The sequence below is a fragment of the Paroedura picta genome, chromosome 6, assembly GCF_049243985.1.
Source record: "Paroedura picta isolate Pp20150507F chromosome 6, Ppicta_v3.0, whole genome shotgun sequence".
NCBI lineage: Eukaryota > Metazoa > Chordata > Lepidosauria > Squamata > Gekkonidae > Paroedura > Paroedura picta.
This window is the reverse complement of record NC_135374.1, coordinates 5,079,284-5,104,491: the sequence shown is the minus strand read 5'-3', so window position 1 is coordinate 5,104,491 and position 25,208 is coordinate 5,079,284. Positions and strand designations below refer to the sequence as shown.

The following is a 25,208-nucleotide window of genomic DNA, read 5'->3' as shown; positions in this document are numbered from 1 at the left end:
CTGCTACGGCTGGCCCACGTCCCTGCGAGAGGAGAAGTCCTCGCCACATCGGATGCAGGCCGCTGTGCGCGCACGGCACGTGGGGAGTGCCGGAGGGGCAGACCACCTTGAAAAACCGTCAGCAAGGCAGGCGCTCCCAAACAATTTGGGGAGAGTGCGGAAAACGCTCCAGGCAGGACGAGAGTGTGGAGGAATTCCTTTGAGGGCAAACGAGGAGGAGGATCTCCCCCACTCCCCCTCCTTTGGTGACTTAACTTTTGCTCTGGACTCTTCGAGACCTTCCGTCAGTCTGGATGTCTCGCAGGAGCAAGGGCCTCGGCTTGCGCTGGATACGGGGCTCGCCTGGAACTCCTCTCCTCGGCCGAAGCCCTGAAGGTGGACCCGGATCCGGCCTCCTGGACTGCAACTAGAGGTGGGTCCTGGAGGAGAGAGTGCGGCACCGTTGGGTGGTGAGCACGGCAGCAGAAACAGATGTTTCCTTGCGCAGAGGGATGGGTTGGGATTCTCCGGCGGGGGCTTTTGCCGCAGGGTGCCGAAGCAGCCGGACGAGGTTTCCTTTCGCTAACAGCAAGAAAAAGGGAATTAAACCTTGGCCGTCGTCCGGTTCGCGGCGAAACGATTCGGAAAGCTCTGCTGTTAAAAAAAAGAACCATCGTGCGGGATCCATAGGTTGGAATCCTAGGCATGCTGACTTGGAACTCAGTGGAACTTCAGTTCTGGGGGGGGGGGGGCGGTACACGCTGATGTCTAGGGTTGCCAACCACCTGGAGAAAACATGTCCCGTCCCTTTAACAGAATGACGGGATGTTAGTCGCTGGGTGTCTCTCTATACCTCCGTTCCGTGAAAAGCTTCAATGGTCCGTTTAGTTTCTTTCTCTATATGCTGCCAAATTGGGGACTTCGGCTTGCGTCGTTTCCCTTCGTTTTATCCTCACGACAATCCTCTGAGGTGGGCCCGGTGGAGAATGAGTGAGTGGCTGGCCCAGGTCCTCCGGTTGCCAAATTCCAGGCGGGACCTGGGGATCCCCCCCCCAGAATTACAGATCATCTCCAAAGTACAGAGATCAGTTCTCCTGGAGAATAAAGATGCTCCCAGGGATGGCTGAACTGTGGCTCTCCAGATGTCTGTGGACTACAGTTCCCATGAGCCCCTGCCAGCTGGCAGGGGCTCATGGGAATTGTAGTCCATGAACATCTGGAGAGCCACAGTTCAGCCATCCCTGAATCTATTGGTGTTCTAACGCATTATCCTCCTCAGGCTCCAGCCCCAAATCTCCTGGAGATTTCCAGCCTGAAGATGGCAACCTTGCCCTTCCGTGGCAAACGGGGATTCGAACCTGGGTCCCCCAGACCCTGGTCTAAATAACTCCACAGCAGTCTTTTCTTAAAGGGACAGAAATATTTTTTGTGGGTTGCTGACAGCCCCGTGACTGTGCAATCCCGCCTGTGTTTCCTGAGAAGTAAATCCCACTTTATCCAGTGGGATTCCTTCCTAAGTAAGTGCACACAAGCTTATAGCGTGAAATTCCTATTTCCTGGCACGCTGCTATGAATACAGATTTGGAAGTGAATTGCTCTGAAATTAAGTGGCTCATATTAGTTAAAAAAAAAAGTTTTTTTTTGGGGGGGGTGTCGGGGCTTCAGATGAATTCATTGTCGTACTCTTACCATGCTCAGAGGCCGTGCCGTACGGAGGCGTGCTTGTGATCTCCAGACAGGCCCAATGCTCAAATGGTCTGGGGTGGGGTCTTTAAGGGGGCTCCTATCAGGTTCCATCCTGATCCAGAAGACCCAGGCTAGCCCAATCTCAAAAGCGAAATAGGGCCGGTTCTGTCTGGCCTTTGGGTGGGAGACCTCCAAGGAATACCGCGGCCATCCTGCAGAAACAAGCATTGGCAAACAACCTCTGGAAGACCCTTCCCTTTCAAACCACACCGGGGTCATGCTAAGTCAGCAATCACTTGATGGGAAAAAACCCCAACAAATTCTGGCTTGACCAACAGCTCTGTTGAAAGGCTGATCTTCAGCTGCACTCTCCCTTTTTGCACTTTACCATGCAGCAGTGATTTCGGCCTCACGGTTCTATACCTCCCTCGCAGGGTTGTTGTGAGAATACAAGCATCTTAGGGCATCATCTTCTTTGAAGCAGAGCGTTTGGCTGTCCCATCCCAAATTGTGCTGCTTAATGACACACCAGGTGATGTGTTGGTGGTAGAGAAGGAGGCTCTTCCAGGAGCCTTTAGCTGGGTTTCAACATTTACACGCTTTGTTTGAGCCTCGTCTTGGATTGCCTTTGGATGCCGAGGGGACTCCATCGCCTCTGCATTTGGGCTTTCCTCATCTTATCCCCGGGGCTGAAATTCGCAACATGCTTTCTGCACCGTGTCCAGTGGAGGCAGCCTCATGCCTTGAATAAAGGTTTGTTGGTCTTAAAGGTGCCGCTGGGTGCTTGAGGATGCTTTGGGCTGATCCTGCACTGAGCAGGGGGTTGGACTAGATGGCCTGGATGGCCCCTTCCAACTCTAGGATTCTAGGAGTCTAGTTCAGCCATGGAATGGGCTGCCTAAGGAGGTGGTGAGCTCCCCCTCACTGGCAGTCTTCAAGCAAAGGTTGGATAGACACTTTTCTTGGCTGCTTTAGGATGCTCTGGGCTGATCCTGCGTTGAGCAGGGGGTTGGACTAGATGGCCTCTATGGCCCCTTCCAACTCTATGGTTCTGTGGATGGAAGGCCATGTGCAGGGAGAGAGAGTGAGAGGACAAAGTGTGCGCGAGAGAGAGGCCTAATGTAAAGAGTCATTTTCCTTTCAAAAAAGGGCCATCTTGTCTGGCCTCATGTATGCAGAAGTGTACGGGCAATGTCTGTACAGGAGAAGAAACTTGTGTCTCCGTGGAAGGCCATGTGCAGACAGGGAGAGCACAAAGGGAGAGAGAAGGGGTCAGAAAAAAAGCTCTCAGATTAAGAGAAAGAGAGGCTTCCCATTCAAGGAGAGAAAACCTACACCCATTTTGAGTGATATAGCCCCCATAATTGTCCAAGTATGTTGTTGCTCACTCAAATATATATGAATGCAGATCTCACAGGTCCGCATTCAATGGTACCTACCCCACAGGGTCGTTGAGAGGATAATAGACCTGTGGGGCAATGCAAGCTCCTGGGATCTCCTCGGAAAGGCAGAATGAAAATGAATATAGATAGACAGACCCGGGCAAGCTTACCCAGCTGCCTCTTGGCCATGCCCCAGTGATGTATTTGCTGTTCCCGGATGTGTAGCTGGCTTTGTACGCTGGTTGTGTCATGGGACCATGATGTCATGAGCCACAGTGAACGATGTCATTGCAATCTGGGATATCATTGGATGCTCTGGGGTGAGCATGGCCGACAGGGGTGGCCGGAGAACCTGCTGGAACCTCCTTGGATCTTGAGACGGTTCAAGGAGGCCCAGCAAAACTCCTGCAAACAAATTCCTCTTGAGCCTGAATTCAAAGACAAACAAAGATATCCACATTTAGGGCTTATTTCCCCAAGTAGTGACCACAAAGGGAACGAAGAGGGCGAGCTATAACCCATCTCCTAAGACCTTAGAACAGGGGTAGTCAAACTGCGGCCCTCCAGATGTCCGTGGACTACAATTCCCAGAAGCCCCTGCCAGCATTTGCTGGCAGGGGCGTCTGGGAATTGTAGTCCATGGACATCTGGAGGGCCGCAGTTTGACTACCCCTGCCTTAGAAGCTAAGCAGGGCCGGTAGCTGGAATGGAGACCACCAAGGAAGACTCTGGCCAAACGACTCTACTTCTCATTGGCCTTCAAAGCCCCTTGTTGGAATGGCCATAAGTTGGAAGCCCGGCTGGGTTCACTTCCTCTGAAAGCCCTTTGCTAGGTCACCAGAAGATGGAAGCTAAGCAGGTCCATTTTTGGGATGGGAGACCTCCAAGGAAGACTCTGGAGAGGAAGGCCATGGCCAACCTCCTCAGCTTCTCCCTTGCCTTGAAATCGCCTTGCTGGGGGCAGCGTAAATTGGCCGCAGCGTGACAGCCCGTCCCACACAGTCAGCACGGGACGCTCTGACAGATGGGCAAGACTCGCCAACCTTGACCCATAATTCCCTACTGTCCCTGCATCCTTTGTTGCTTTCTGGGCTACCGCAGCTATTTCCTGTTTGGAGAAAAGCTGGTCATTCTAGTAACTGCTGGCTTTCAGCAGCTGCTCAAGTGGGGCATGTGAACAGCTGGATTCTCAAAGTCGTTAAGCCAGTGTGCTTGACCTGTCTGGTGTGGCGCATATGTGTGTGTGTGAAGTCATGTCAAACCTACAGTGACCCTGTAGGGGTTTTCAAGGCAACCAAAGTGATTTTACCCTGGCCTGCCCCTGCGTAGCCCCCCTGGACTTTTTCATGGTCTCCCATCCAAGTACAAACCAGAGCTGATGCTGTTTAGCTTCTGAGACTAGAATCATAGAGTTGGAAGGGATCTCCTGGGTCATCTAGTCTAACCCCCTGCACTATGCAGGACACTCACATCCCGATTGCTCATCTACTGTCACCTGCCACCTCCTTGAGCCTTCACAGAATCAGCCTCTCTGTCAGATGGCTCTCCAGCCTCTGCTTAAAAATCTCCAAAGATGGAGGACCCACCACCTCCCGAGGAAGCCTGTTCCACTGAAGAACCGCTCTAACTGTCAGGAACTTCTTCCGGAGGTTTAGACGGAATGTCTTTTGCATTAATTTCATCCCATTGGTTCTGGTCCGTCCCGCCGGGACTCTACAAGCTCGGACTAGCCTGGTCCACCCAGCTCTAGGAAAAAACGTGCATGAGATTAAGAGAGAGCAGCCTGGTGTAGTCTAGTTTACCACTATGTCATATCGTAGACCAGATATCACTTTCTCGGATTGGCCAGCTCTCCTCCCAATGGCTTAATCGGTTGATTCGTTTGTTCACTCATTCAGACGTTTTGTACTCCCCTTTCCCCCCAAAGCAACTTCCTGTGCCAGTCTCCCTGCCTCCATTTTATTTTCACAACAATCCTGCGAGGTAGGCTTAGGAAGCGAGCGTATGGCTTGCCCTGGGTCACCCTGCAAACTGCGCAGACAATGGGAAGAAAGGGTTGCTAGTCTGCCCCTAAATCCCCTACCACCCCCACCCGCCCCATTTCCAGACCCCATCCTAACAAACCTCAGCTAGACGAGGGAGTCCTTTTTACACTCTAAGCCAGTCGGTTGCTGCCTGGGACGGAAACATACACTCCTTTTGTCGGTTGTGCAGCTCCGTTTGCAGGATTTTGGAGCTTTCATCAACCTGCAAATTGGGCTTGACCAGAAAGGACTGCAGGGTCGCCAAAGAGGGGAAGAGAGGGGGGGATTATCTACTCCTTGAGCAACCCTGGCGTCATCTGGCTCTAGTTTTTAAGGGCCAACCTGAGCGGCCTTCATCCTGTGAGGTTGTTTTGCTCCTCGCTGTTCGGCTCCTTTGAAAAGGTCTGCAGGAATGTGTCTTGCGGACGCTGAAAACCCAAAGTAAACATTCAAGGCGATTGATCCTCGGTGACTCAAGCTATGAAAGCTACGGAGATAAGTTAGCTATTCTCCGTTGGGGTTGTCGGCAGACCAAAGAAGAAAGGACGAAAGAAACAACCTTGGACACTTTCAGAAATCTCCTCCATCCATCCATCATTCCATCCCGGATTGCGAGAGCGGCCAAACGCACGCACGTGGAATAACTTTCTACTGAGTCAAACCGCGGGTCCATCTGGCTCAGAATCGGCCGCACTGATTGGCAGCCGCTCTCCAAGGCCTCTGAAGCCGAAAAGGCCTTCTCAACCTGAACGTGGGCCCTGCAACACACCAAGCAGCCCTTCTGAAGTGGAGGGACGAACCACGCCGGCGTGGCTTAGTAGTAGAGAGCGGTGGACTGTAATCTGGAGAACGGGGTTTGATTCCTCGCTCTTCCGCAAAGGAGGCACCAGGGGCCAGTTCTCTTAGAGCTGTTCTCTCTCAGGCCCACCTCCTTCATAAGGCGTCTGTTGTGGAGAGGATCATAGAATCATAGAATCCTAGAGTTGGAAGGGGCCATAAAGGCCATCTAGTCCAACCCCCTGCTCAACGCAGGATCAGCCCTAAGTATCCTAAAGCATCCAAGAAAAGTGAGCATCCAACCTTTGCTTGAAGACTGCCAGTGAGGGGGAGCTCACCACCTCCTTAGGCAGCCTATCCCACTGCTGAACTACTCTGACTGTGAACATTTTTTCCTGATATCTAGCCTATATCATTGTACTTCTAGTTTAAACCCATTACTGCGTTTCCTTTCCTCTGAAGCCAACAGAAACAGCATCCTGCCCTCCTCCAAGTGACAACCTTTCAAATACTTAAAGAGGGCTATCATGTCCCCTCTCAACCTCCTTTTCTCCAGGCTGAACATTCCCAAGTCCCTCAACCTATCTTCATAGGGCTTGGTCCCTTGGCCCCAGATCATCTTCATAGAATCATAGAATCATAGAATCATAGAGTTGGAAGGGGCCATACAGACCATCTAGTCCAACCCCCTGCTCAACGCAGGATTAGCCCTAAGCTAAGAAGAGAAAGGTGTTGGTCGGCTGCTTTGGGTCTCCTTCGGGGAGTGAAAAGCAGGGGATAGAAAACCAGCTCTTCTACGCGATACACCTGAGATGTTTCGGGTCACAGGTACATGACCAAATTCGCAGCCAGGCGCAGACTGGGGGAACTTGTCTTAAAAAGCTCTCCTTTGTTCCATACCTCCATGATGTAGGACATGGCAAGATGGGAATTTCACTGTGTCAGAGCATGGAGTGTGTGAATAGTTGCTGGCCATTTTATTTATTTCTTGGAGTGTGTATGTGTGTAATGCATCCCGTTCATGTCTTATCTGGATTCTGCTAGGGGATGGACTGGATTTAAGAAGTGCTTTTCCTGTGTCTGGGTGGAGTTCATTAGCAAGTACATTAGGAAGTGTGTTTTTTCTGTGTTTGGGTGGAGTTCATTAGCAAGTCCACTAGGAAGGTTTCTTTTCCCTGTGTCTATGCCTTGTTATTCCATCTTGGTCCTTGAATCTGTTAAACATTTTGATTATTCTATGCTAATTTTCTGCTCACCCTCTACCTATCAGTATTACCTATCAGGATATGTAATTTCCATTTCATTGTATCTGAGGAAGTGTGCATGCACACAAAACTTCATACTGATGAAAAAAGAGAAAAGGTATCTCAAAACAGGGAAGAAAAAAGAAAGAGCAGAGAACAGCCATGTCAACTTGGTCCCTTGAATTTTCATAGAATCACAGAATCATAGAATCATAGAGTTGGAAGGGGCCATAGAGGCCATCTAGTCCAACCCCCTGCTCAACCCAGGATCAGCCCAAAGCATCCTAAAGCAATTCTCCAGCCAACCAATTAAAATTCTCCAGCCAACCAATTTGCAAACGATAATCCAAGGATGGCCAAAATGAGGCTTTCCAGATGCCCATGGGCTACAATTGACATGCTGGCAGAGGCTCATGGGAATTGCAGTCCACAGACATCTGGCGCTCCGCAGTTTGGCCACCCTTGAATGCTTCAGATTTATCCAATTATACAATGCTGATTTATTGCAACTGAAAATATAATTCATTCTACATTTGCTTTCTTTCGTCCCTAAAACTGCCAGTCCTCCAGTGGTTCTTTCCTTGCAGGAAGTCAGGAAGTCATTTTGAATCAATAATAAAGAGAATCATCATCTGTTCTCTAATCAGTGACGTATGTCTGGTCATTTCAGCAAATTCTAAAGTCCGCCACTGTAGGTAGTTTTGCAGATTTCCAGTTCCGAGCATATAAGAGCCTTGCAGCCGTTATCCTATATGAAAAACAAACTCCGTGGCTAATTTCCAGGATTGCATCTGCCAAACCTAATAAAACAGATAGCTGAATATCTTCTTAGGGGGGCTAGGGTGTAGCTCGAGTTGTAGATCACGTAGATCGCTGGATCAGGGAATGTCCTGTCCTGCCAGAAGGCTGCGTCATTTGTCGGGTTTACCCCACCCCCTTGTGCATCTGGAGGGCTGAACATTGCTTAACACAATTTTTGAAAAAAACCCTGGCACCCAATAAGCATCAAATGGGAATATAATCACACTTAAACAAAACGTCCTTAAAAAAAAAATGAATCTCGGCTTCTGTGAGATTCAAGGGTTGTTAATGGCATAAGCACTGGCCAATAGGGAGCCCCAGCAGCAGGATTTCTCCTAATTCATACTGGACAGTGCCCCAAAAAATCTGCAGAACCATTTTCCCCAAAAGTTGATTCCTTTTTTCCAAAGGAACAAGAACAAGTTCAAATTATATCTCCACTGTCGCTGGGAGACCGTTAGCCAGGGGTAGTCAAACTGCGGCCCTCCAGATGTCCATGGACTACAATTCCCAGGAGCCCCCTGCCAGCGAACGCTGGCAGGGGGCTCCTGGGAATTGTAGTCCATGGACATCTGGAGGGCCGCAGTTTGACTACCCCTGCCGTTAGCCATAACCTCTTGTGGGGAGCACAAAACGGTTCGGGAGAGATCTACGCACCTTTGACATGAGTGGTCAGAAATCGAAATCAAATTGGCAAAAATATATGAAGTTCTTTTCCCCAGATTTATTTGGACAACTTCCTAATTTTCAATAGTCTTAACCAGTTTTCCGGATCTTCACGCGTGGTTGCAAAAGAGTGTCTAGAATCAAGGCAGTGCTGAAATTAATATCCAAATTACAATCGTATCCCGTAAATTATTTACAGCTTGGTATTATATCATAATTGGACCCAACGTACTTGAATTTGAATAGCATAATTATAGCGCATCACTTGGACACGGCTCAAGAATGTTCGGATTTGTAAAACGGATCATTTCGTTAAAAGCTCTCCCATCACGGTAACATTTCCTCCCACGTACCCAATTCACACCTCCTGAGCTTCATATATTTTTGCCAATTTGCCAATTTTGATTCTTGACCTATTCTATTTCGCGAGAAATCAACGGTGTTTTTCTTCTACCTTTGACCTGAGCTTCTTGGGGAACGGGCGGGATAAAAATATCCGTTCGATTTTTCCGGGACGAATGGGTTGGATCTCAGTCAGTTCTGACCCCTTTTCCTTCCCCGCAGAGTCATGAGACCGAATCTCCTGCTCTTCTTGGCGGTGCTGAACGGGGGCATCTCAACTTACCGGCCCATGGAAACGTCACCCTGCGATATGGTAAGAGCTCTGCCTGGGGAGGAAAACCTTGCTGGCCAAATTCTGAAGAGAGGGCGTCCCAGTTTCCTTCATTTTTAGTGCTCCAGCACCCACGATCGACCGGAACCTGGTTCTGATTAACAAAGTCTGAGTCCAGGGGCACCTTGCAGGACCCCACAGATTTATTCTGAAGAAGCATGCGTGTACGTGAAAGTTTACGCCTTGAATAAAACTTGGTGGGCCTTCAAGATGAGGATCGTAGAATCATAGAATCAAAGAATCCTAGAGTTGGAAGGGCCCTCCTGGGCCATCTAGTCCAACCCCCTGCACTGTGCAGGACACTCCCAACCCTGTCGCTCATCTACTGATGAAAGAAGAAAAGGGCCGCACCACATCCGACGAAGAAAACTGAAAAACTAATAAATAAACCGAGGGGTCCTTGTAGGGAAAGACTCTTTCATATATGTGAAACCCTGACTTATTTCGCATCAAGCTTCTTCAGGGAGCTGTTGCTTCAGATTCTCGGTAGAATCGGGATTTCCCTTCTGCAAGTATCAAGGTGAACTGGTCACGGGCAGAGTGGAGGGACAAACAGACAAGTAGTAGCCAAGGTCATTTTTAAAAGGGGCCGTAGAAGGCTGGAGGCCACCTGCAGGGCAGGGAAAGCCAGGCAGCGAGCTGGGCCTGACAGCTTCCCTGACCTCCCCATGGTCAGGGCAGAGGCCACCAGGAGGCTGCAGATGGACAAATATTCCCAGCTCCCTGATTTGCTTCCTGCCAACTCTTTCTCCTCAGGCCAGCTTCCAGGGAGTGGCACAGAGGAGGAGGAGCAGGAAAGAGGGGAAGAGCCTCCAATTGGCCTTCAGTTGGGGACTGCCATCACCCTCTTGGGGGGGTGTTCCCCAATGAGGGCCAATCAGAGGCTAAGCACATCGTCGGCAGGACCGTATGTTTTGTACACAGGATGATGACATTAAGGTTTTGAGGGCTGGGCCTGCAAACCCCTCACCATTTTCGTTGCCCTCCTCTGGATGTGCCCCAGTTCGCCTACATCCTATAATCATAGAATCATGGAAGGGACCTCCTGGGTCATCTAGTCCATCCCCCTGCACTATGCTGGACACTCACAACCCTCTCGCTCCTCCACTGTCACCTGCCACCCCCTGGAGCCTTCACAGAATCAGCCTCTCCGTCAGATGGCTCTCCAGCCTCTGCTTAAAAATCTCCAAAGATGGAGAACCCACCACCTCCCGAGGAAGCCTATTCCTCCCATCCAAGGAGCAACCAGGGCTAACCAGAGAGCCAGCTTGGTGTAGCGGTCAGGAGTGAGGAGTTCAAATCTGGCAAGCTGGATTTGATTCCCCACTCTTCCCCCACATGCAGCCAGCTGGGTGACCTTGGGCTCGCCATGGCACTGAGAAAACTGTTCTGACCAAGCAGTGATATCAGGGCTCTCTCAGCCTCACCCACCCCACAGGGTGTCTGTTGTGGGGAGAGGAAAGGGAAGGCGAATGTAAGCCACTTTGAGACTCCTGGTAGAGAATAGCAGCATACAACCAACTCCTCCTCCTCCTCCTCCTCCTCCTCTTCTTCTTCTTCTTCCTCCTTCCTCCTTCCTCCTTCCTCCTTCCTCCTTCCTTCTTCTTCTCCTCCTCCTTTCTCCTCCTCCTCCTCCCCCCCCCCAGGCATCCCAATCTGAATTGGAGCCAGGATGACTTCTAGGGCTTTTAAAAAACTGCTGGGAGTGTCCAGTGCTCTCAAGTGTTTAGTCTGTTCTGGAGCAGATGGTGTCATGTCTGTGGGAAGGGTTTTCCCTTTCGGATTCTTCTGCCTCGAACGATCTCGGACCCAGCATCCCCACGCATCTTGAAACGTCTCCCTGCTGTCCAGGATCGCAGCAGCCCCTCTGAGATCTTTCTTTAGGATCCTCTCCCCCTTGGCTCATTCACGACACGCCGTCCCTCCGGAGACGGACGCGCATCTTGTGTTGCTCACAAGCACGAGGGCTTTGGATCCGGTCCAGGTTGCTGGGGAGATCAGGCCGGCCCGGTTGGAGGAGATCCACCAGCGTCTGCCACCCATATGGTTTTCAGGGGAGAGTGCCCAAAGAGGAGTCGTTTCGGAAGGCAGGGGAGAGCCCAAATGAGAAATCGGTTCTCGGGAACTACAGGTGTCTTCCTGCTCATCATTCAAACGCCTTTTCAGAGGGAACCGGGATTCAGGAAGGGTGTGGACAGACGATGAGACACACTTTGGCTTACATCGTTTCCCTTTGTTTCATCCTCACAACAGTCCTCTGAGGTAGGCCAGGCTGAGAACGAGTGAGCTTCCGGCTTTCCGCAGGGCCTGCAAAACGGAGCTCTTCCACCAGGTCTACGGTTGAGGCCAGGGTGAAGAGAAGATCCGTGGGCCCCCAAAGGAGGAGTAAGGAGGGGAGATACTTCACCATGCTCTATTTATGGTGGCCAGATGTTTTTCCCTGGTCCCCAGGAGGGGTTGGTGGGTTGGTTTCGCTGTCATGTTTTTATCACTCTGTATTTTGTTGTGTTTTAAGACAACAAATGGATTGTACTTACCTGTTTTTATCTTGTCACCCGCCACGAGCCGGTTCTGCCAAGAGCGGCGGGCAATAAATACAAATACAAATGAGGAGGAGGAGGAGTGGGAGAGTGACTGGCCCAGGGTCCCCCAGTTGCCAACCTCCAGGTGGGATCTGGTGATCCCCCAGATGTACAGATCATCTCCAAAGTACAGAGATCAGTTCTCCTGGAGAAAAGAGATGCCTTCAAGTAGGCGCAGGGGTGGCCAAAGGGTGGCTCTCCAGATGTCCATGGACTACAATTCCCATGAGCCCCTGGGGCTCATGGGAATTGTAGTCCATGGACATCTGGAGAGCCACCCTTTGGCCACCCCTGCTATAGGGTTTTCAAGCTAAGAGACGAAGAGGGATGGTTTGCCCTTGTCTGTCTCTGCTGACCCACCCTGGAGTTCTTCCTTGGTGGTCTCCCCTCCACGAACTCACCAGGACTAACCCTGATTTTCTTCCAAAAGCAAGGTTGAGGTGAGCTACATAGGTCAGGACAGACACACCGAGTTGGTTTTGCTACAGCCTGCCTCTGTGTATCCACCCTGGACATCCTTGGTGGTCTTCCATCTATTTACTGACCAGGGCTGATCCTGCTTATCTTCCAAGGCCTGATGAGATCAGCCTAGCCTGCGCCCTCCAGTTCTAGGCCAGGAGAAGAAAGCGCAGGAGACATCCTGATCCTGCGTTGAGCAGGGGGTTGGACTAGATGGCCTGCATGGCCCCTTCCAACTCTAGGATTCTGTGATTCTATGATGCTTCTTGGAATTCTGGGTCTGAAGACGCAGAGGGAAGAATTCCATCTTCCACCTGCCGCTCATCTGTCCGAATAACAAATAGAATGAATGAATGAATGAATGAATGAATGAATGAATGAATGAATGAATGAATGAAGGAAGGAAGGAAGGAAGGAACGAAGGAAGGAAGGAAGGAAGGAACGAAGGAACGAAGGAACGAAGGAACGAAGGAACGAAGGAACGAAGGAACGTAGGCTCCTTGGTGGACATTCCCTGTCGATATCCAGCAAGCAAATACCCTCCAAAGAAACAAATAGAGAACAGTTTCTGCCAGCACTTACAGCAAGGCCTAGAGTTGGACTAAGACCCGGGAAATCTGAATTGGACTCCCCCATCTTGCCGGGTGACTCAGTCACTCACTGGACACGTCAGGAACGGCCAATGCCGAATGAAACTTTCGGTCGATCAGAGTCATTATTGCCTGCTCAGACTGGAAGCTGCTCTCCAAGGTCTCTCCCATCCCCTCCTGCCTGGTCATTTCAATGGGAGATGCCAGGGATTGAACCGGGGACCTTTTGCACACCAAGCAGAGACACGTCTGCTGAGCTGCAACTCTTTTCTGTACCTCTCCTTGGGAGAAGCCATGTTGGATCAGGCCAGTGGCCCATCCAGTCCAAAACACTGTGTCACACAGTGGCCTAAACCCGGGGGCCATCAGGAGGTCCACCAGCAGGGCCAGAACTCCAGAAGCCCTCCCACTGTGACCCCCAATCACCAAGAAGACAGAGCATCTCCGCCTCGGACAAAAGAACATAAGAGAAGCCATGTTGGATCAGGCCAATGGCTCATCCAGTCCAACACTCTGGGCCACACCGTGGCCAACACCAGGGGCCACCAGGAGGTCCACCAGCGGGGCCAGAACTCCAGATACCCTCCAGCTGTAGCCCCCCCTCCCAGCACCAAGAAGACAGAGCACCAATGCCCCAGGTAATATAACAGGCCACAGAAAGGTCCTGCAGGTAGCCACGTCAGTCTTGAGCAGAATCCAGAAACAAAAGCCGCCTCATTCTTTTTATTGGGGTCAGTCAAAGTCTCAATTGTGCAATCAATCAAGCTCTCCAGAGCTCTTCATCCGACGGCCTGATGAAAAAAATCTGAAGAACTTGGAAGCTTGCACAATGTTCTGCATTTAATTTTGTCGCTCCTCCTCAAAGGAAAGACGCGCCTGTCGTTTTTGGAAAGTCCACAGAAACATACCAAGACGTCAGAAATGGGGGGTCGAAAGTTTCTGAGAATGACACTGCGTACGCTCTAGCATTTCTCGGATGTAAAACAGGGAGAGCCTCGGGTCCAGGACAGGCATGTACAAGGGGTTGATCAACAATCATTACTAAGAACCTGGCCTGTGCTTTGTAGGAAGAGAAAGAAGACCAGTGCAGGGAAAGGGTGTGGCTCAGCGGGAGAGCCTCTGCTTGGCATGCAGAAGGTCCCAGGTTCTATCCCCGGCATCTTCAGTGGAAAGGACCAGGCAGGAGGGGATGGGAAAGACCTCCCCTGAGATCCTGGACAGCCATGGAGGGAGGCTGTGGCTTGGTGGTAGAGCATCTGCCTGGCATGCAGGAGGTCCCCGGTTCAATCCCTGGCATCTCCAGTTGAAGACACCAGGCAGGATGGGATGGGAAAGACCTCTGCCTGAGACCTTGGAGAGCAGCTGGCAGTCTGAGTGGGCAATACTATGTTGAGGGACCACAAGTGTGATTCAGTCGAAAGTAGCATTCAAGAGCGTTTTGCCGGCGAAAGCTAGAGCAGAAAGCATTGTATACCAGATTAAGAAAAGGCCATCTTGCTTCCTATCTAAGCATAGCATTATAAGAGGAACATAATTCCAAAGGAAGAGTTGGGGGGGAGGTGTACCCCTGTTTGTACTACCCAAAGACGTCTCAAAGAGCTTTAGGATTTTACAAATTTACAAATTTACCATTTGTCTCCCATTTCTCTCCCCATAATAGACACCCTGTCTATGAGGTACATCAGGCTGAGAGAGTTGTATGAGAATGGGGACTGCCCAAGGTCATCCAGCAGACCTCTTGTGCCTCAAAGCAGCTTAGAATCGCATTCCCTTCCTCTCCCCAGAACACACACGGTAGGAGACAGGTGGGGCTGAGAGAGCTCTGACAGAACTGTGACTGCACTCAAAGTCATCCTGCAGGCTTCATGTGGCTCAATGTGGCTTACAATCGCCTGCTTGAAGACCGCCAGTGAGGGGGAGCTCCCCACCTCCTCAGGCAGCCCATTCCACAGCTGAACTAGACTCCTAGAATCCTAGAGTGGGAAGGGGCCATGCAGGCCATCTAGTCCCACCCCCTGCTCAGTGCAGGATCAGCCTCCAGCATCCAGGAGAAGGATCTGTCCAGCTGTTCTTGAGGACTGCCAGTGAGGGGGAGCTCCCCACCTCCTTAGGCAGCCCCTTCCACTGCTGAACTAGACCCCCAGAATCCTAGAGTGGGAAGGGGCCATGCAGGCCATCTAGTCCCACCCCCTGCTCAGTGCAGGATCAGCCTCCAGCATCCAGGAGAAGGATCTGTCCAGCTGTTCTTGAGGACTGCCAGTGAGGGGGAGCTCCCCACCTCCTTAGGCAGCCCCTTCCACGGCTGAACTAGACTCCTAGAATCCTAGAGTGGGAAGGGGCCATGCAGGCCATCTAGTCCCACCCCCTGCTCAGTGCAGAATCAGCCTCCAGCATCCAGGAGAAGGATCTGTCCAGCTGTTCTTGAGGACTGCCAGTGAGGGGGAGCTCCCCACCTCCTTAGGCAGCCCCTTCCACTGCTGAACTAGACCCCCAGAATCCTAGAGTGGGAGGGAGCCATGAAGGCCATCTAGTCCCACCCACTGCTCAGTACAGGATCAGCCTCAAGCATCCAGGAGAAGGATCTGTCCAGCCGCTGCTTGAAGACCTCCAGTGAGGGGGAGCTCCCCACCTCCTTAGGCAGCCCATTCCATGGCCAAATTACCCTTACTGTAGATTTCCACCCCCCCCCCCCCATATATTCAGCTGGTACCTTTCCACCTGCAATTTAAACTCACTACTTTTAGTCCTGTCCAACAGGAATAGTTCACTGCCCTCCTCTAAGTAACAGCCTTTCAACTACTTCCAAAATATTCTTTCTTCTCCTCTCTGATCATTCCCAAGTCCCTCTGCCTTTCCTCATCTTTAGTGTCTGAAATATTAGTTTTCCATGCACATGACAACCCGCCTGTATCCACTCTTCTGGAAAATATTTCCCCCCTCATCTTCAGCCATCTTGGTGTGGTGTTAAAGAGTAGCAGACTTCAATCTGCAGAGCCCGGTTTGGTTCCCAACTCCTCTTCCACATGCAGCCAGCTGGGTGACCTTGTGCTAGTCACAGTTCGGATAGAGCTGTTCTCACAGAGCAGTTCTATCAGAACTCCCTAAGCCCCGCCTACCTCCCCAGGTGTCCATTGCGGGAAGAGGGAAGGGAAGGCTGATTCTGTGAAGGCTCAAGGGGGTGGTAGGTGACAGTGGATGAGCGAGAGGGTTGTGAGTGCCCTGCCTAGTGCAGCGGGTTGGACTAGATGACCCAGGAGGTCCCTTCCAACTCTAGGATTCTGTGATTCTATGAAGGCGAGTGGAAGCCACTTTGAGATTCCTTCGAGCAGTGAAAAGCAGGCTAGAAAAACCAACTCTTCTCCTTCAAAGTCTTATTCAAGTTGTAATAAACTTTCGTGCCCATGTAGACTTATTCCGATGCATGCACATTGATGCTTATACCCTGAATGAATCTTGGTGGGCTTTCTAGGTGCTCCTGGACTCAGACCGACCTGGCAACCCTCTTAAATCCAGCTAGATCATAATCACTTCCAAACTTAACTTCTGCAGCTCTCCCCTTGTCCAGGCAGTGGGAGGGTCCTCCATCCCAGCCCCCTCCTTCCCTTCCGGCCTCCCTTTGGCTTTGATGCCCTTCCAGTTAAGCCAGAAACCTCTTCCTTTTACACTTTGGCGCTTACGACACTCATAGCGTTCCTGCTGCTTGGCCCGCTGGCCGCTCTCTTATGAGTATTCCTCACGGAGCAGAAGGAACGCAGAAAGAAAACAGGATGTCAAGAATTCACAGGGATCTGACGGGAACGGCTCCGAGAACTTCTGGGGCTCTGTAATGCCCCAGGCCTCTCCAGAAACTGCATTATCCGTTCGCTTACCCATGTTTTTTTGGAATTGGCTTCTCTCGGGTTGCGTTCCCTAGGGGAGCGTTTCGGAAGGAGGAGAGGCAAAGGGGTCAGTTCACGCCACAACTTCAGACGCAGTGGGTTTCCGTGGGAAGAGGAACTTAGGGCTTTAGGATCAGAAATAAGAGCAGTGGCCTCTAACGGGGAGAACCGGGTTGGATTCCCCACTCCTCCTCGGCTTGCAGCCAACTGGGTGACCTTGATCCCATCCCAGTTCTCTCTAAGCTCTCTCGGACTCACCGATGACGCAGGGTGTTTGCAACGCTGGCAGGGGCTCGTGGGAATTGTAGTCCATGGACATCTGGAGGACCACAGGTTGACTAACCCTGGTGTAGGCGATTGTAAGCTGCTTTGAGACACCTCAGAACCTCCTGAGACAACCCACTTCACTACTGAACTACTCTGACTGAATCCCCCCCCTGATATCTAGCCGATATCTTTCTCCATGTAGTTTAAACCTGTGACTGTGGGTCTGCTGCCAACAGGAACTTCTTCCCTGCCCTCCTCCAAGGGACAACCTTTCAGATACTTCAAGAAAGCCATCATGCTCCCCCTCAGTGTCTTCTTCTCCAGGCTGAATATTCCCAGGTCCCTCAGTCTTTTCTCAAAGGGCTTGGTCCACAGGCTCCGGATCACCCTTGTTGCTCTCCTCTCCACCCTCTACATTCATTCATTCATTCATTCATTCATTCATTCATTCATTCATTCATTCATCCATCCATCCATCCATCCATCCATCCATCCATCCATCCATCCATCCATTCATCATTCATTCATTCATTCATTCATTCATTCATTCATTCATTCATTCCACATTGGGACTATGACCTCTTGTGATTTCGATGTCTGTCGATACAATCAGGAGTCCGTAACGTGTTTCTTTTTCTCGGTTCCCCTAGAAAAACAAGGTGGCCTTCTGCCAGAGGAAAGATTTTCGCCAGATCCCTTCGGAGCTCTACCCGGACGTCCGTAAGATCGACCTCTCTGAAAACAGACTTCAGAACATCACCAAGACGCCTCTGAGCTTCCACACCTCCCTCCACTACCTTGACTTAAGTTCCAACCGCATCGGGTACGTGGAGCCGGGCACCTTCTCGGATATGACGAGCTTGTTGGAGGTCAATCTAGCCAACAACCAACTCTATCGGTTGGCCCAGCACGACGTTTGGGTCGGGTTCCTGCCCCAGGTAAGACACCTGGACTTGTCTCACAACAGCCTATACAACGGGATGGCTCAGCGCTTCCTCCACCGAGCACCGTCCCTTGAGTACCTTTCGTTGGCGGAGAACAGCATCACAGAGATATCCTGGAGCACGTTTCAAGGGTCTCCAAGACTCGTCGAGGTTGACCTTCATAGCAACATGATCATGGAGATCGAAGAAGGCGCCTTTGAGATGTTGGCCCATCTCTCCACGCTCAACCTCTCCATGAACTCACTCACCTGTATCGCCGGTTTCGGCCTGAAGCAACTGCAGGTCTTGGATCTCAGCCGGAACAGCATCGAGACCTTTCATTCGACCGAATCCAAAGAAGAATTCAACCTGGTTTGGCTCGACTTGAGCGAGAACAAACTACTTCGGTTCCCGGTTCTCCCCCACGAGAACAAGCTTGCCTACCTGAATTTATCCAAGAATATCATGCAGTTTACGGTGAGTTCTCTTAGCGATGATCCGGACTACGACTGGCCGGAGGTACCGGTTGGTCTTCGGGCACCGTATCCGAAGATCAACGAGAGCGCTCCCTCCTTGTCTCGGCTGTTGCGTTTGGACTTGAGTTACAACGAGATCCAATCGCTGCCTCCGGAGATCCTGGCATCCATGCCCGCCTTGCAGTTCCTGAACCTGAGCAGAAACTGCCTCCAGTCGTTCACGGCGAGGTCTGAGCTGGCCTCGCTGGCCACCCTCGATCTCAGTTCTAACTCTCTGCAGAACCTGGAATGGGACGCCAACACGCTGAGCAGCATGCGAGAGCTCTACCTGCAGGAGAACCAACTCCGAGGACTGCGGTCGGACATCTTTGCACGGCTCCCGCAAATCAGGTTGCTCAACCTCCGAAGGAACCACCTCAGTCTCTGCAGCTTGTATTCCGGGTTCGCCAAACAACGGCTCGCGGGTGACGAAGACGGCTGCGTCTCGTTGGTCAACCTTCCCGAACTTCGGCATTTGGTTCTGGCGGACAATCGTTTGCAGAGCCTCCCGCCGTACGTTTTCCACCGGACCCCGCTCTCCTCTCTGGATCTCTCGAACAACGAGGGGCTTCAGGTCGAGGACAAATCTTTGTCCGGGTTGGAAATCTCCCTCGAACGTTTGGATCTACACGGCAACGGCATGGCGGCTTTAAATACCCACCTGCCGTGGTTTGCCCGTCTCCGGTATCTCAATTTGTCTGACAATCGGCTCAGCCAGCTTCCCGCTTGGGCGGAAGACTGCTGCGTCTTGGAAATCCTGGACCTGCGGAACAACAGCTTCAGCAGTCTGAAAAGCAGCGAAATTCCGGCCTTGGAGAAGACGCTTAAGCGCTTGTACCTGGCCGGGAATCCTCTCAGCTGCTGTGGGAACATCTGGCTCCTGCACATGATCCAAAGAGCGACCGTGGAGATCCCCAACGTTGACCTCCTCAAATGCCGGTTCGCCAAGAGTTTCGGGTACGACGGAGAAATGGCGGTGCAGAACGTCCGTCCGGAAGACTGCGAGCAAGAAGACCTGAAGAAAATGAGCATGCTGATTCTGCTCGTGGCCGTGCTTGCCCTGTCGCTGGTTGTCGTCGCGGTGGGTCTCTTCTGTTGCTATCGGAGACACAGGTTCGGACGCCAGTTCAAGGTCTAGGCCGCAGCCTGGGCCCCGGTCGAAGGCCGAGACTGCGGGCTGGTTCACTACGGCCTTGACTGGGGCGCCGGCCAACCGAGGAACATCTGAGCAGACTCGTGGTCAAGAGTGTTTGTGTTTGAGGGGTCGTGGAACTTGGGGGTCTTCGGCGGCAGGTTGATGACAGCCTGTTTGTGCATGAAGGGGTTTATAGGATGGGGGGAAGAGCCTCAGGGCTGTCTAAGAATCCTTTAGGGATGGCAGTCCCCAGGTGGGACCGGGCATCCCCTGGGATTATAGCTCATCTCCAGGTGACGGAGATCAGTTCTCCTGGAGAAAAGGGCTGCTGGGGAGGGGGACTGAGGGATGCCAGCCTCCAGGGGGGACCTGGGGATCCCCTGGAATTACAGCTCATTTTCAGACTACAGAGATCAGTTCCCCTGGAGGAAAGGGCTGCTGGGGAGGGGGGACTGAGGGATGCCAGCCTCCAGGGGGGACCTGGGGATCCCCTGGAATTACAGCTCATTTTCAGACTACAGAGATCAGTTCCCCTGGAGGAAAGGGCTGCTTGGGAGGGGGGACTCAGGGATGCCAACCTCCAGGCAGGGCCTGGGGATCCCCTGGAATAGTAGCTCCTCTCCAGGCGACAGAAATCAGTTCCCCTGGAGAAAAGGGCTGCTGGGGAGGGGGGGACTCTGAGGCATTGGATTCCAGTTGAGACCCCACCCCAAATCCCTCCCACTCCCAGCTCCACCCCCAAAGTCAATCAGTACTTCCCAAACCTGGGCTAGCAACCTGTCTTGTTTGCTGAAGGATACTGTCCAAGTCCCAGCTGGATGGTGACTGACACTTTCATGTACGGACTTCAGTGTGAAAGCACGGGGGTCCGTGGGTAGGGTTGCTGGGGGCTGCTGCACTGTCGGCAAGGGAGGGGTGAGCTACAGGAGCCCCCCTGAAACTTACCCAAACCCAGAAGAGCATCCAGCATGCTGACATCACCCGGAAGTGACATCGGCATGCTGGGGACATTTTGGCTTTTGGGAAAACTATATGGTAAAAAAACAACAACCATAGAGTTCTGAACCAAGCCCAGAGCATCACACACACACACACACACACACACACACACACACACCGCAACAACCTTGGCATGCATATATCACTTCCGGGTCATGGGATCTGGGGGCTGCAAAAGCAGATTTGGGGGGGGGGGAGGGGAGATTTCCCCTCACTTTCTGAAAGTAGGGGGAGCAAAGCTAAAACAGGGGTCCCCCCCAGCCCCAGAAGGGGTTTGGTATCCCTACCCAAGGGCCCCACTCACCCTGGCATAGCGGCCCTCTCTCCAAATGAGGGAAATAGCTTTCTTCTACAGATCAGCTCTAGCCAAGTCGACTGCCAAACAGTTTTGGGGACACCAAAGGAGGAAAGTGTGGGGTTGAACTCCACAAGCGTGGCTTGCACCCCTGGGGTGACCCTGGGCCGGCTGCTCAGTTTCAACCTAACATACCTCGCAGGGTTGTTGTGAGGACAAAACAGGAGCGGGCAATCGGTGGATGGATCAAGATTACAATAGAAATTGTAAATTTAAAAAAAAGAAAAGCCTCTTTATCCGCTTTTATGGAAAAGAAAAGATGTTTTGTCTCATCTTTGAAGCGATGTTGCGTCTCAGGCACACCTCTGGCGGCAGGTGACGTGGAAAAGATGCCAGAAGTAAGGCAGCAGGGGCTAGGCCTCACACTGAGGTGCAGGGGGCCTTCATGGCCTACCATGTAGGGTGGTTGTGGAGCAGGGTTGCCAAAAGCTCCAGGAATTAGGACAGATCTCCAGAATACAGAGATACACAGCTGGAGAAAAGGGCAGTTTTTACCCCCTGTGTCATTTGCCCAGCCTCTCGCACGTCTCCATCATGGCTGTCACATAATTAACATTCTGCCTCTTCCCACTTAGCTTAACGGAGACTGCTGTAACTTGGGCTGCCAGTTCTAGGTTGGGAAATCTCTACAATTTAGGGATGGAGCCTCGAGAGTACAGAATTTGGAACCTTAGTTGCATGGCATCCATCCCATAAAGCAGCCATTTTCTCCAGGGGAACTGGTTCGTTGTCACCTAGAGATCAGCTGTAATTCCAGGAGAGCTCTAGGCCTCTCCTGCTTGTTGGCAACCGGAGCCAAAGCCCAAGTGCGCAGCCCAAGTGAGAAAACCATTATTGTGAGTTTGTGTCTCCTAGCTCTATGAGGAAACCGTCTTAGATCTTTGGCCGGGGGTGAGGGGGGGGGGCACGTAACAAGCACATTGGAGGGTTGTACCCCTTGAGGTTTCTTGACAACAGGATGCAGATGGACCGTTTGGGGGAGCGGGGCCTGGCGGAAACCACATCTGGTCTGAATTGCTCCTTTGGAAGCAAAGCTCTCTCACCAAAAGAGGGCTCGGAACGTAGAGGAAAAGTAGAGCAAGGGGTCGGAGCATTATGCCTTCAAAGTACGACGACGGCCCTGGCAGGTAGGCCTGGCTGATTCGTGCAGCAAGGTTTGAACTGGGGCCGTCCAGGCTCAGAGGTCACCTGTTCAACCGCTGGACTTGCTGGTCCTGCAGACACGGAATTGAGCCTTGGACCTGGGTAGAAGAAAGCGTGTCGGACAGAGTCCATTTCTCAAGGTCACAGTCCTGGTTGAAATTCCTCTGCCAACCTCATGGCAAAGTCCTCCATTGTTTAATTTTTAAAACCGAGGCTCTAATTTGATGGGGGGGGGCGTTAAACAGGGTCTCATCATCCCTGATTCGTATTGAAAACTTTTCTGTGCCGCTTTCTCACCAAAAGGCAATGAACATTGAAAGCAGTAAAAGATTTCAACATTTGGAGGGGGAACTCTATGGTATCCCAGTTTCCTTTCCCCAAGCCCCACCCACCTCAGGCTCCTCCTTCCCCCAAACTTCCAGGTGTTCCCCAATCCAGAGTTGGCAACTCCCCCAAACTGTGGTACTGTCAGAACAGGAATAAGATGTGGAGCGATGTCAAAGAAGAAGAGTTGGGTTTATAACACTTTTCACTGCCGAAAGGAGTCTAAACGTGGCTTACAATCGCCTTCCTCTCCCGCCAACAGACTCCCAGTGAGGGCGGTGGGGCTGAGAGAGCTCTGAGAGAACTGCTCTGCGAGAACAGCTCTAACAGGACCGTGACTGGCCCAAGGTCACCCAGCTGGCTGCATGTGGAGAAAGAGAAGGGAATCCAATCCCGCTCACCGGGTTAGAAGCTGCCGCTCTTAACCACGACACCACGCCGGCCCCTTTGCACTTGGAAGAGAAACACGCTTCATAGGATCACAGAATCATAGAGTTGGAAGGGGCCATAGAGGCCATCTAGTCCAACCCCCTGCTCAACGCCGGATCAGCCCAGAGCATCCTAAATGCTTCCCAAAGCATTGTCATCCATGAGCCCCTTGCTTGCAGAGTCCAGCATGGAAGGCACTTTGCAAGACCACCAGCCCCCAAGGGCAGAATGACTATGGAGGGGATGGAGCCTGGCTAGAAATTCCCCCACCCCGGCATCCCTTTCTCCTCTGGAACTGTTGCAGCCAGACTAAGAGCTAAACTTGTGGGAGGTCATCCTCGTCTCCCCTCCCCACGGCATGCTTCCTCTTTAATGAAAACCAGCCCTGGAACATTCTGGCCAGAGTCAGGAGCAAGCGGGGATGGGGAAACAATGGAGGAAGCCCTCCTCCTCTTATTAGGGGTTGCCAACCTCCAGGTGAGGGACTGAGCATGCCTGCACATGGGGGAGGGGGATGTGCCACATGCCTCTGAGGGTGCACAGGTGTATAAACTCCTCGAATGAGATGCCCTCTCTTTGGCTTCACCTGGGAGCTGCCCCTCTCTCTCTCTCTCTCTCTCTCTCTCTCTCTCTCTCTCTCTCCTTGGCCTTCCATGGAGACACACGTCTCTGCAGGTATCTCCTTCTTTTGAGACAGTGCCCTCATGCTCCCACCCACATGATGCCGGACAAGCTGCCCAACTGCGAGAAAGAAAGGACTGCATAGGTTAGGTTTCCATCTCTCTCTCTCTCTATTTCTGTCTGCACATGGCCTTCTATAGCGACACATGTCTTAGTCACCTGTTCCTACCCTACTCTAACTGGTCTCCAGTTAGACCGAGAACCAGCTTGGTGTAGCAGTTAAAGAGCGTCGGCCTCTGATCTGGAGAATTGGGTTCCTCCAAGTGCAGCCAGCTGGTCACCGTTCTAGAGCTGTTCTTGCAGGGCAGTTCTATCAGAGTTCTCCCAGCCCCTCCCTCCGCACAGGGTGTCTTTTGTGGGGAGAAGAAAGGGAAGGGGATTGGAAACCGTTTTGAGACTCCTTCAGGCAGAGAAAAGCGGCATATAAGAATCAACGCTTCGGGGAATTCCGCACAAGGACCAATGTTGCCAAACGTTTTCAGTATGCAGAAACGCTATATTAAAAAGTGGAATTTCGTCATTCCGCATACCTTTAATTTTAGTGGAATATTGAAGTCCCAGTAGCGTTGTATTCATTACTCACAGATTTCCAGTCTCGCTGGAATCGCAACAAAGGAAGCGATATTTTTCTGTGCTTCTTCCCACCCCTGGCCGTCAGTCAAACAGAACAGCCAATGGGCTGCTGTGTTCATGCTCCCGAAAAGCCCCTTTCCCTTTAGGAACTATTTTTTTAAATGCAAACACACCAGTTGCAATGAATATTTGTTCAATCTTTGTTTCAGAAAGACCTTTTTTGCTGGCGTAGGAGCTGCCGATTAATCGTTTACACGCTCTTCAAGTAAAACAAAAAAAATCCCCCCCCCTCCACGGGTGCGATTTGTGGCTGAAATTACGAGCAGTGCCGAACAGAGGGCTGTATTGTGCTTGGGAACTTTAAAGACACTTGCAGTAGGGAACTTTCCTTTACTCTTAAGCACTTCTGTGGAGGGACTTTAGACGGAGAAGCCTCACTTGTTCATTGATTTCGCCGGTCGAAGGAAAAACAATGGTGATCGCTTCTCCAGAAGTTCGGGGGCAAGAGCGAGGGAGGGACATTCTTTCTACCGCTACATTGAGAACGCACATAGAATCATAGAATCACAGAATCATACAGTCACAGAATCATAGAGTTGGAAGGGGCCATACAGGCCATAGAATCATAGAATCATAGAGTTGGAAGGGGCCATACAGGCCCTCTCATCCAACCTCCTGCTCAACGCAGGATCAGCCCAAAGCATCCTAAAGGAAGTCTTTCGCTGATGTGTTACAGCTTGTGTAGCGGTTTTTTCAGGGGGAATCCACTTTTCCCGATTCCCCGAAATGCGCTACAACTAAGTGATTTTTGCGGGCGTGTTGCAGGAGTGTTGCAGATTGTGTGCGACATCATGCAGAACGTTGAATTAATAGCATTTACCAAAGGTAAGACTTCTGCTACATTTAAGTCGTGCGGAATGGACCTTTTTCTTCCTTGGAGGGAAATGGCTGCTTTGCAGGCTGGATTCTTTGGCATCATGCCCTGCTGGGGTCACCCCAAGCCTCACCCCCCTCCAATTACACCCCCAAAATCTCCAGGTATTTCTCCAACTTGGAGTTGGCAATGAACATCCACAGCTCTGTTTTCCTGGGTATTGGATCTTGGCTGTATCCCTCTGATGTC

At 51.6% G+C, this 25,208-nt stretch overlaps 1 protein-coding gene across 1 annotated transcript; it reads left to right on the top strand.

Moving 5' to 3' along the window:
- On the top strand, window positions 1-24,032 carry LRRC32 (leucine rich repeat containing 32). The gene is made up of 3 exons (XM_077341247.1): window positions 1-412; window positions 9,124-9,214; window positions 17,659-24,032. Exons 2-3 carry the CDS (start codon window positions 9,128-9,130, stop codon window positions 19,582-19,584), a joined length of 2,013 nt encoding a protein of 670 aa, XP_077197362.1. The 5' UTR covers window positions 1-412; window positions 9,124-9,127; the 3' UTR covers window positions 19,585-24,032.
- The last annotated feature ends 1,176 nt before the right edge of the window (window positions 24,033-25,208 follow it).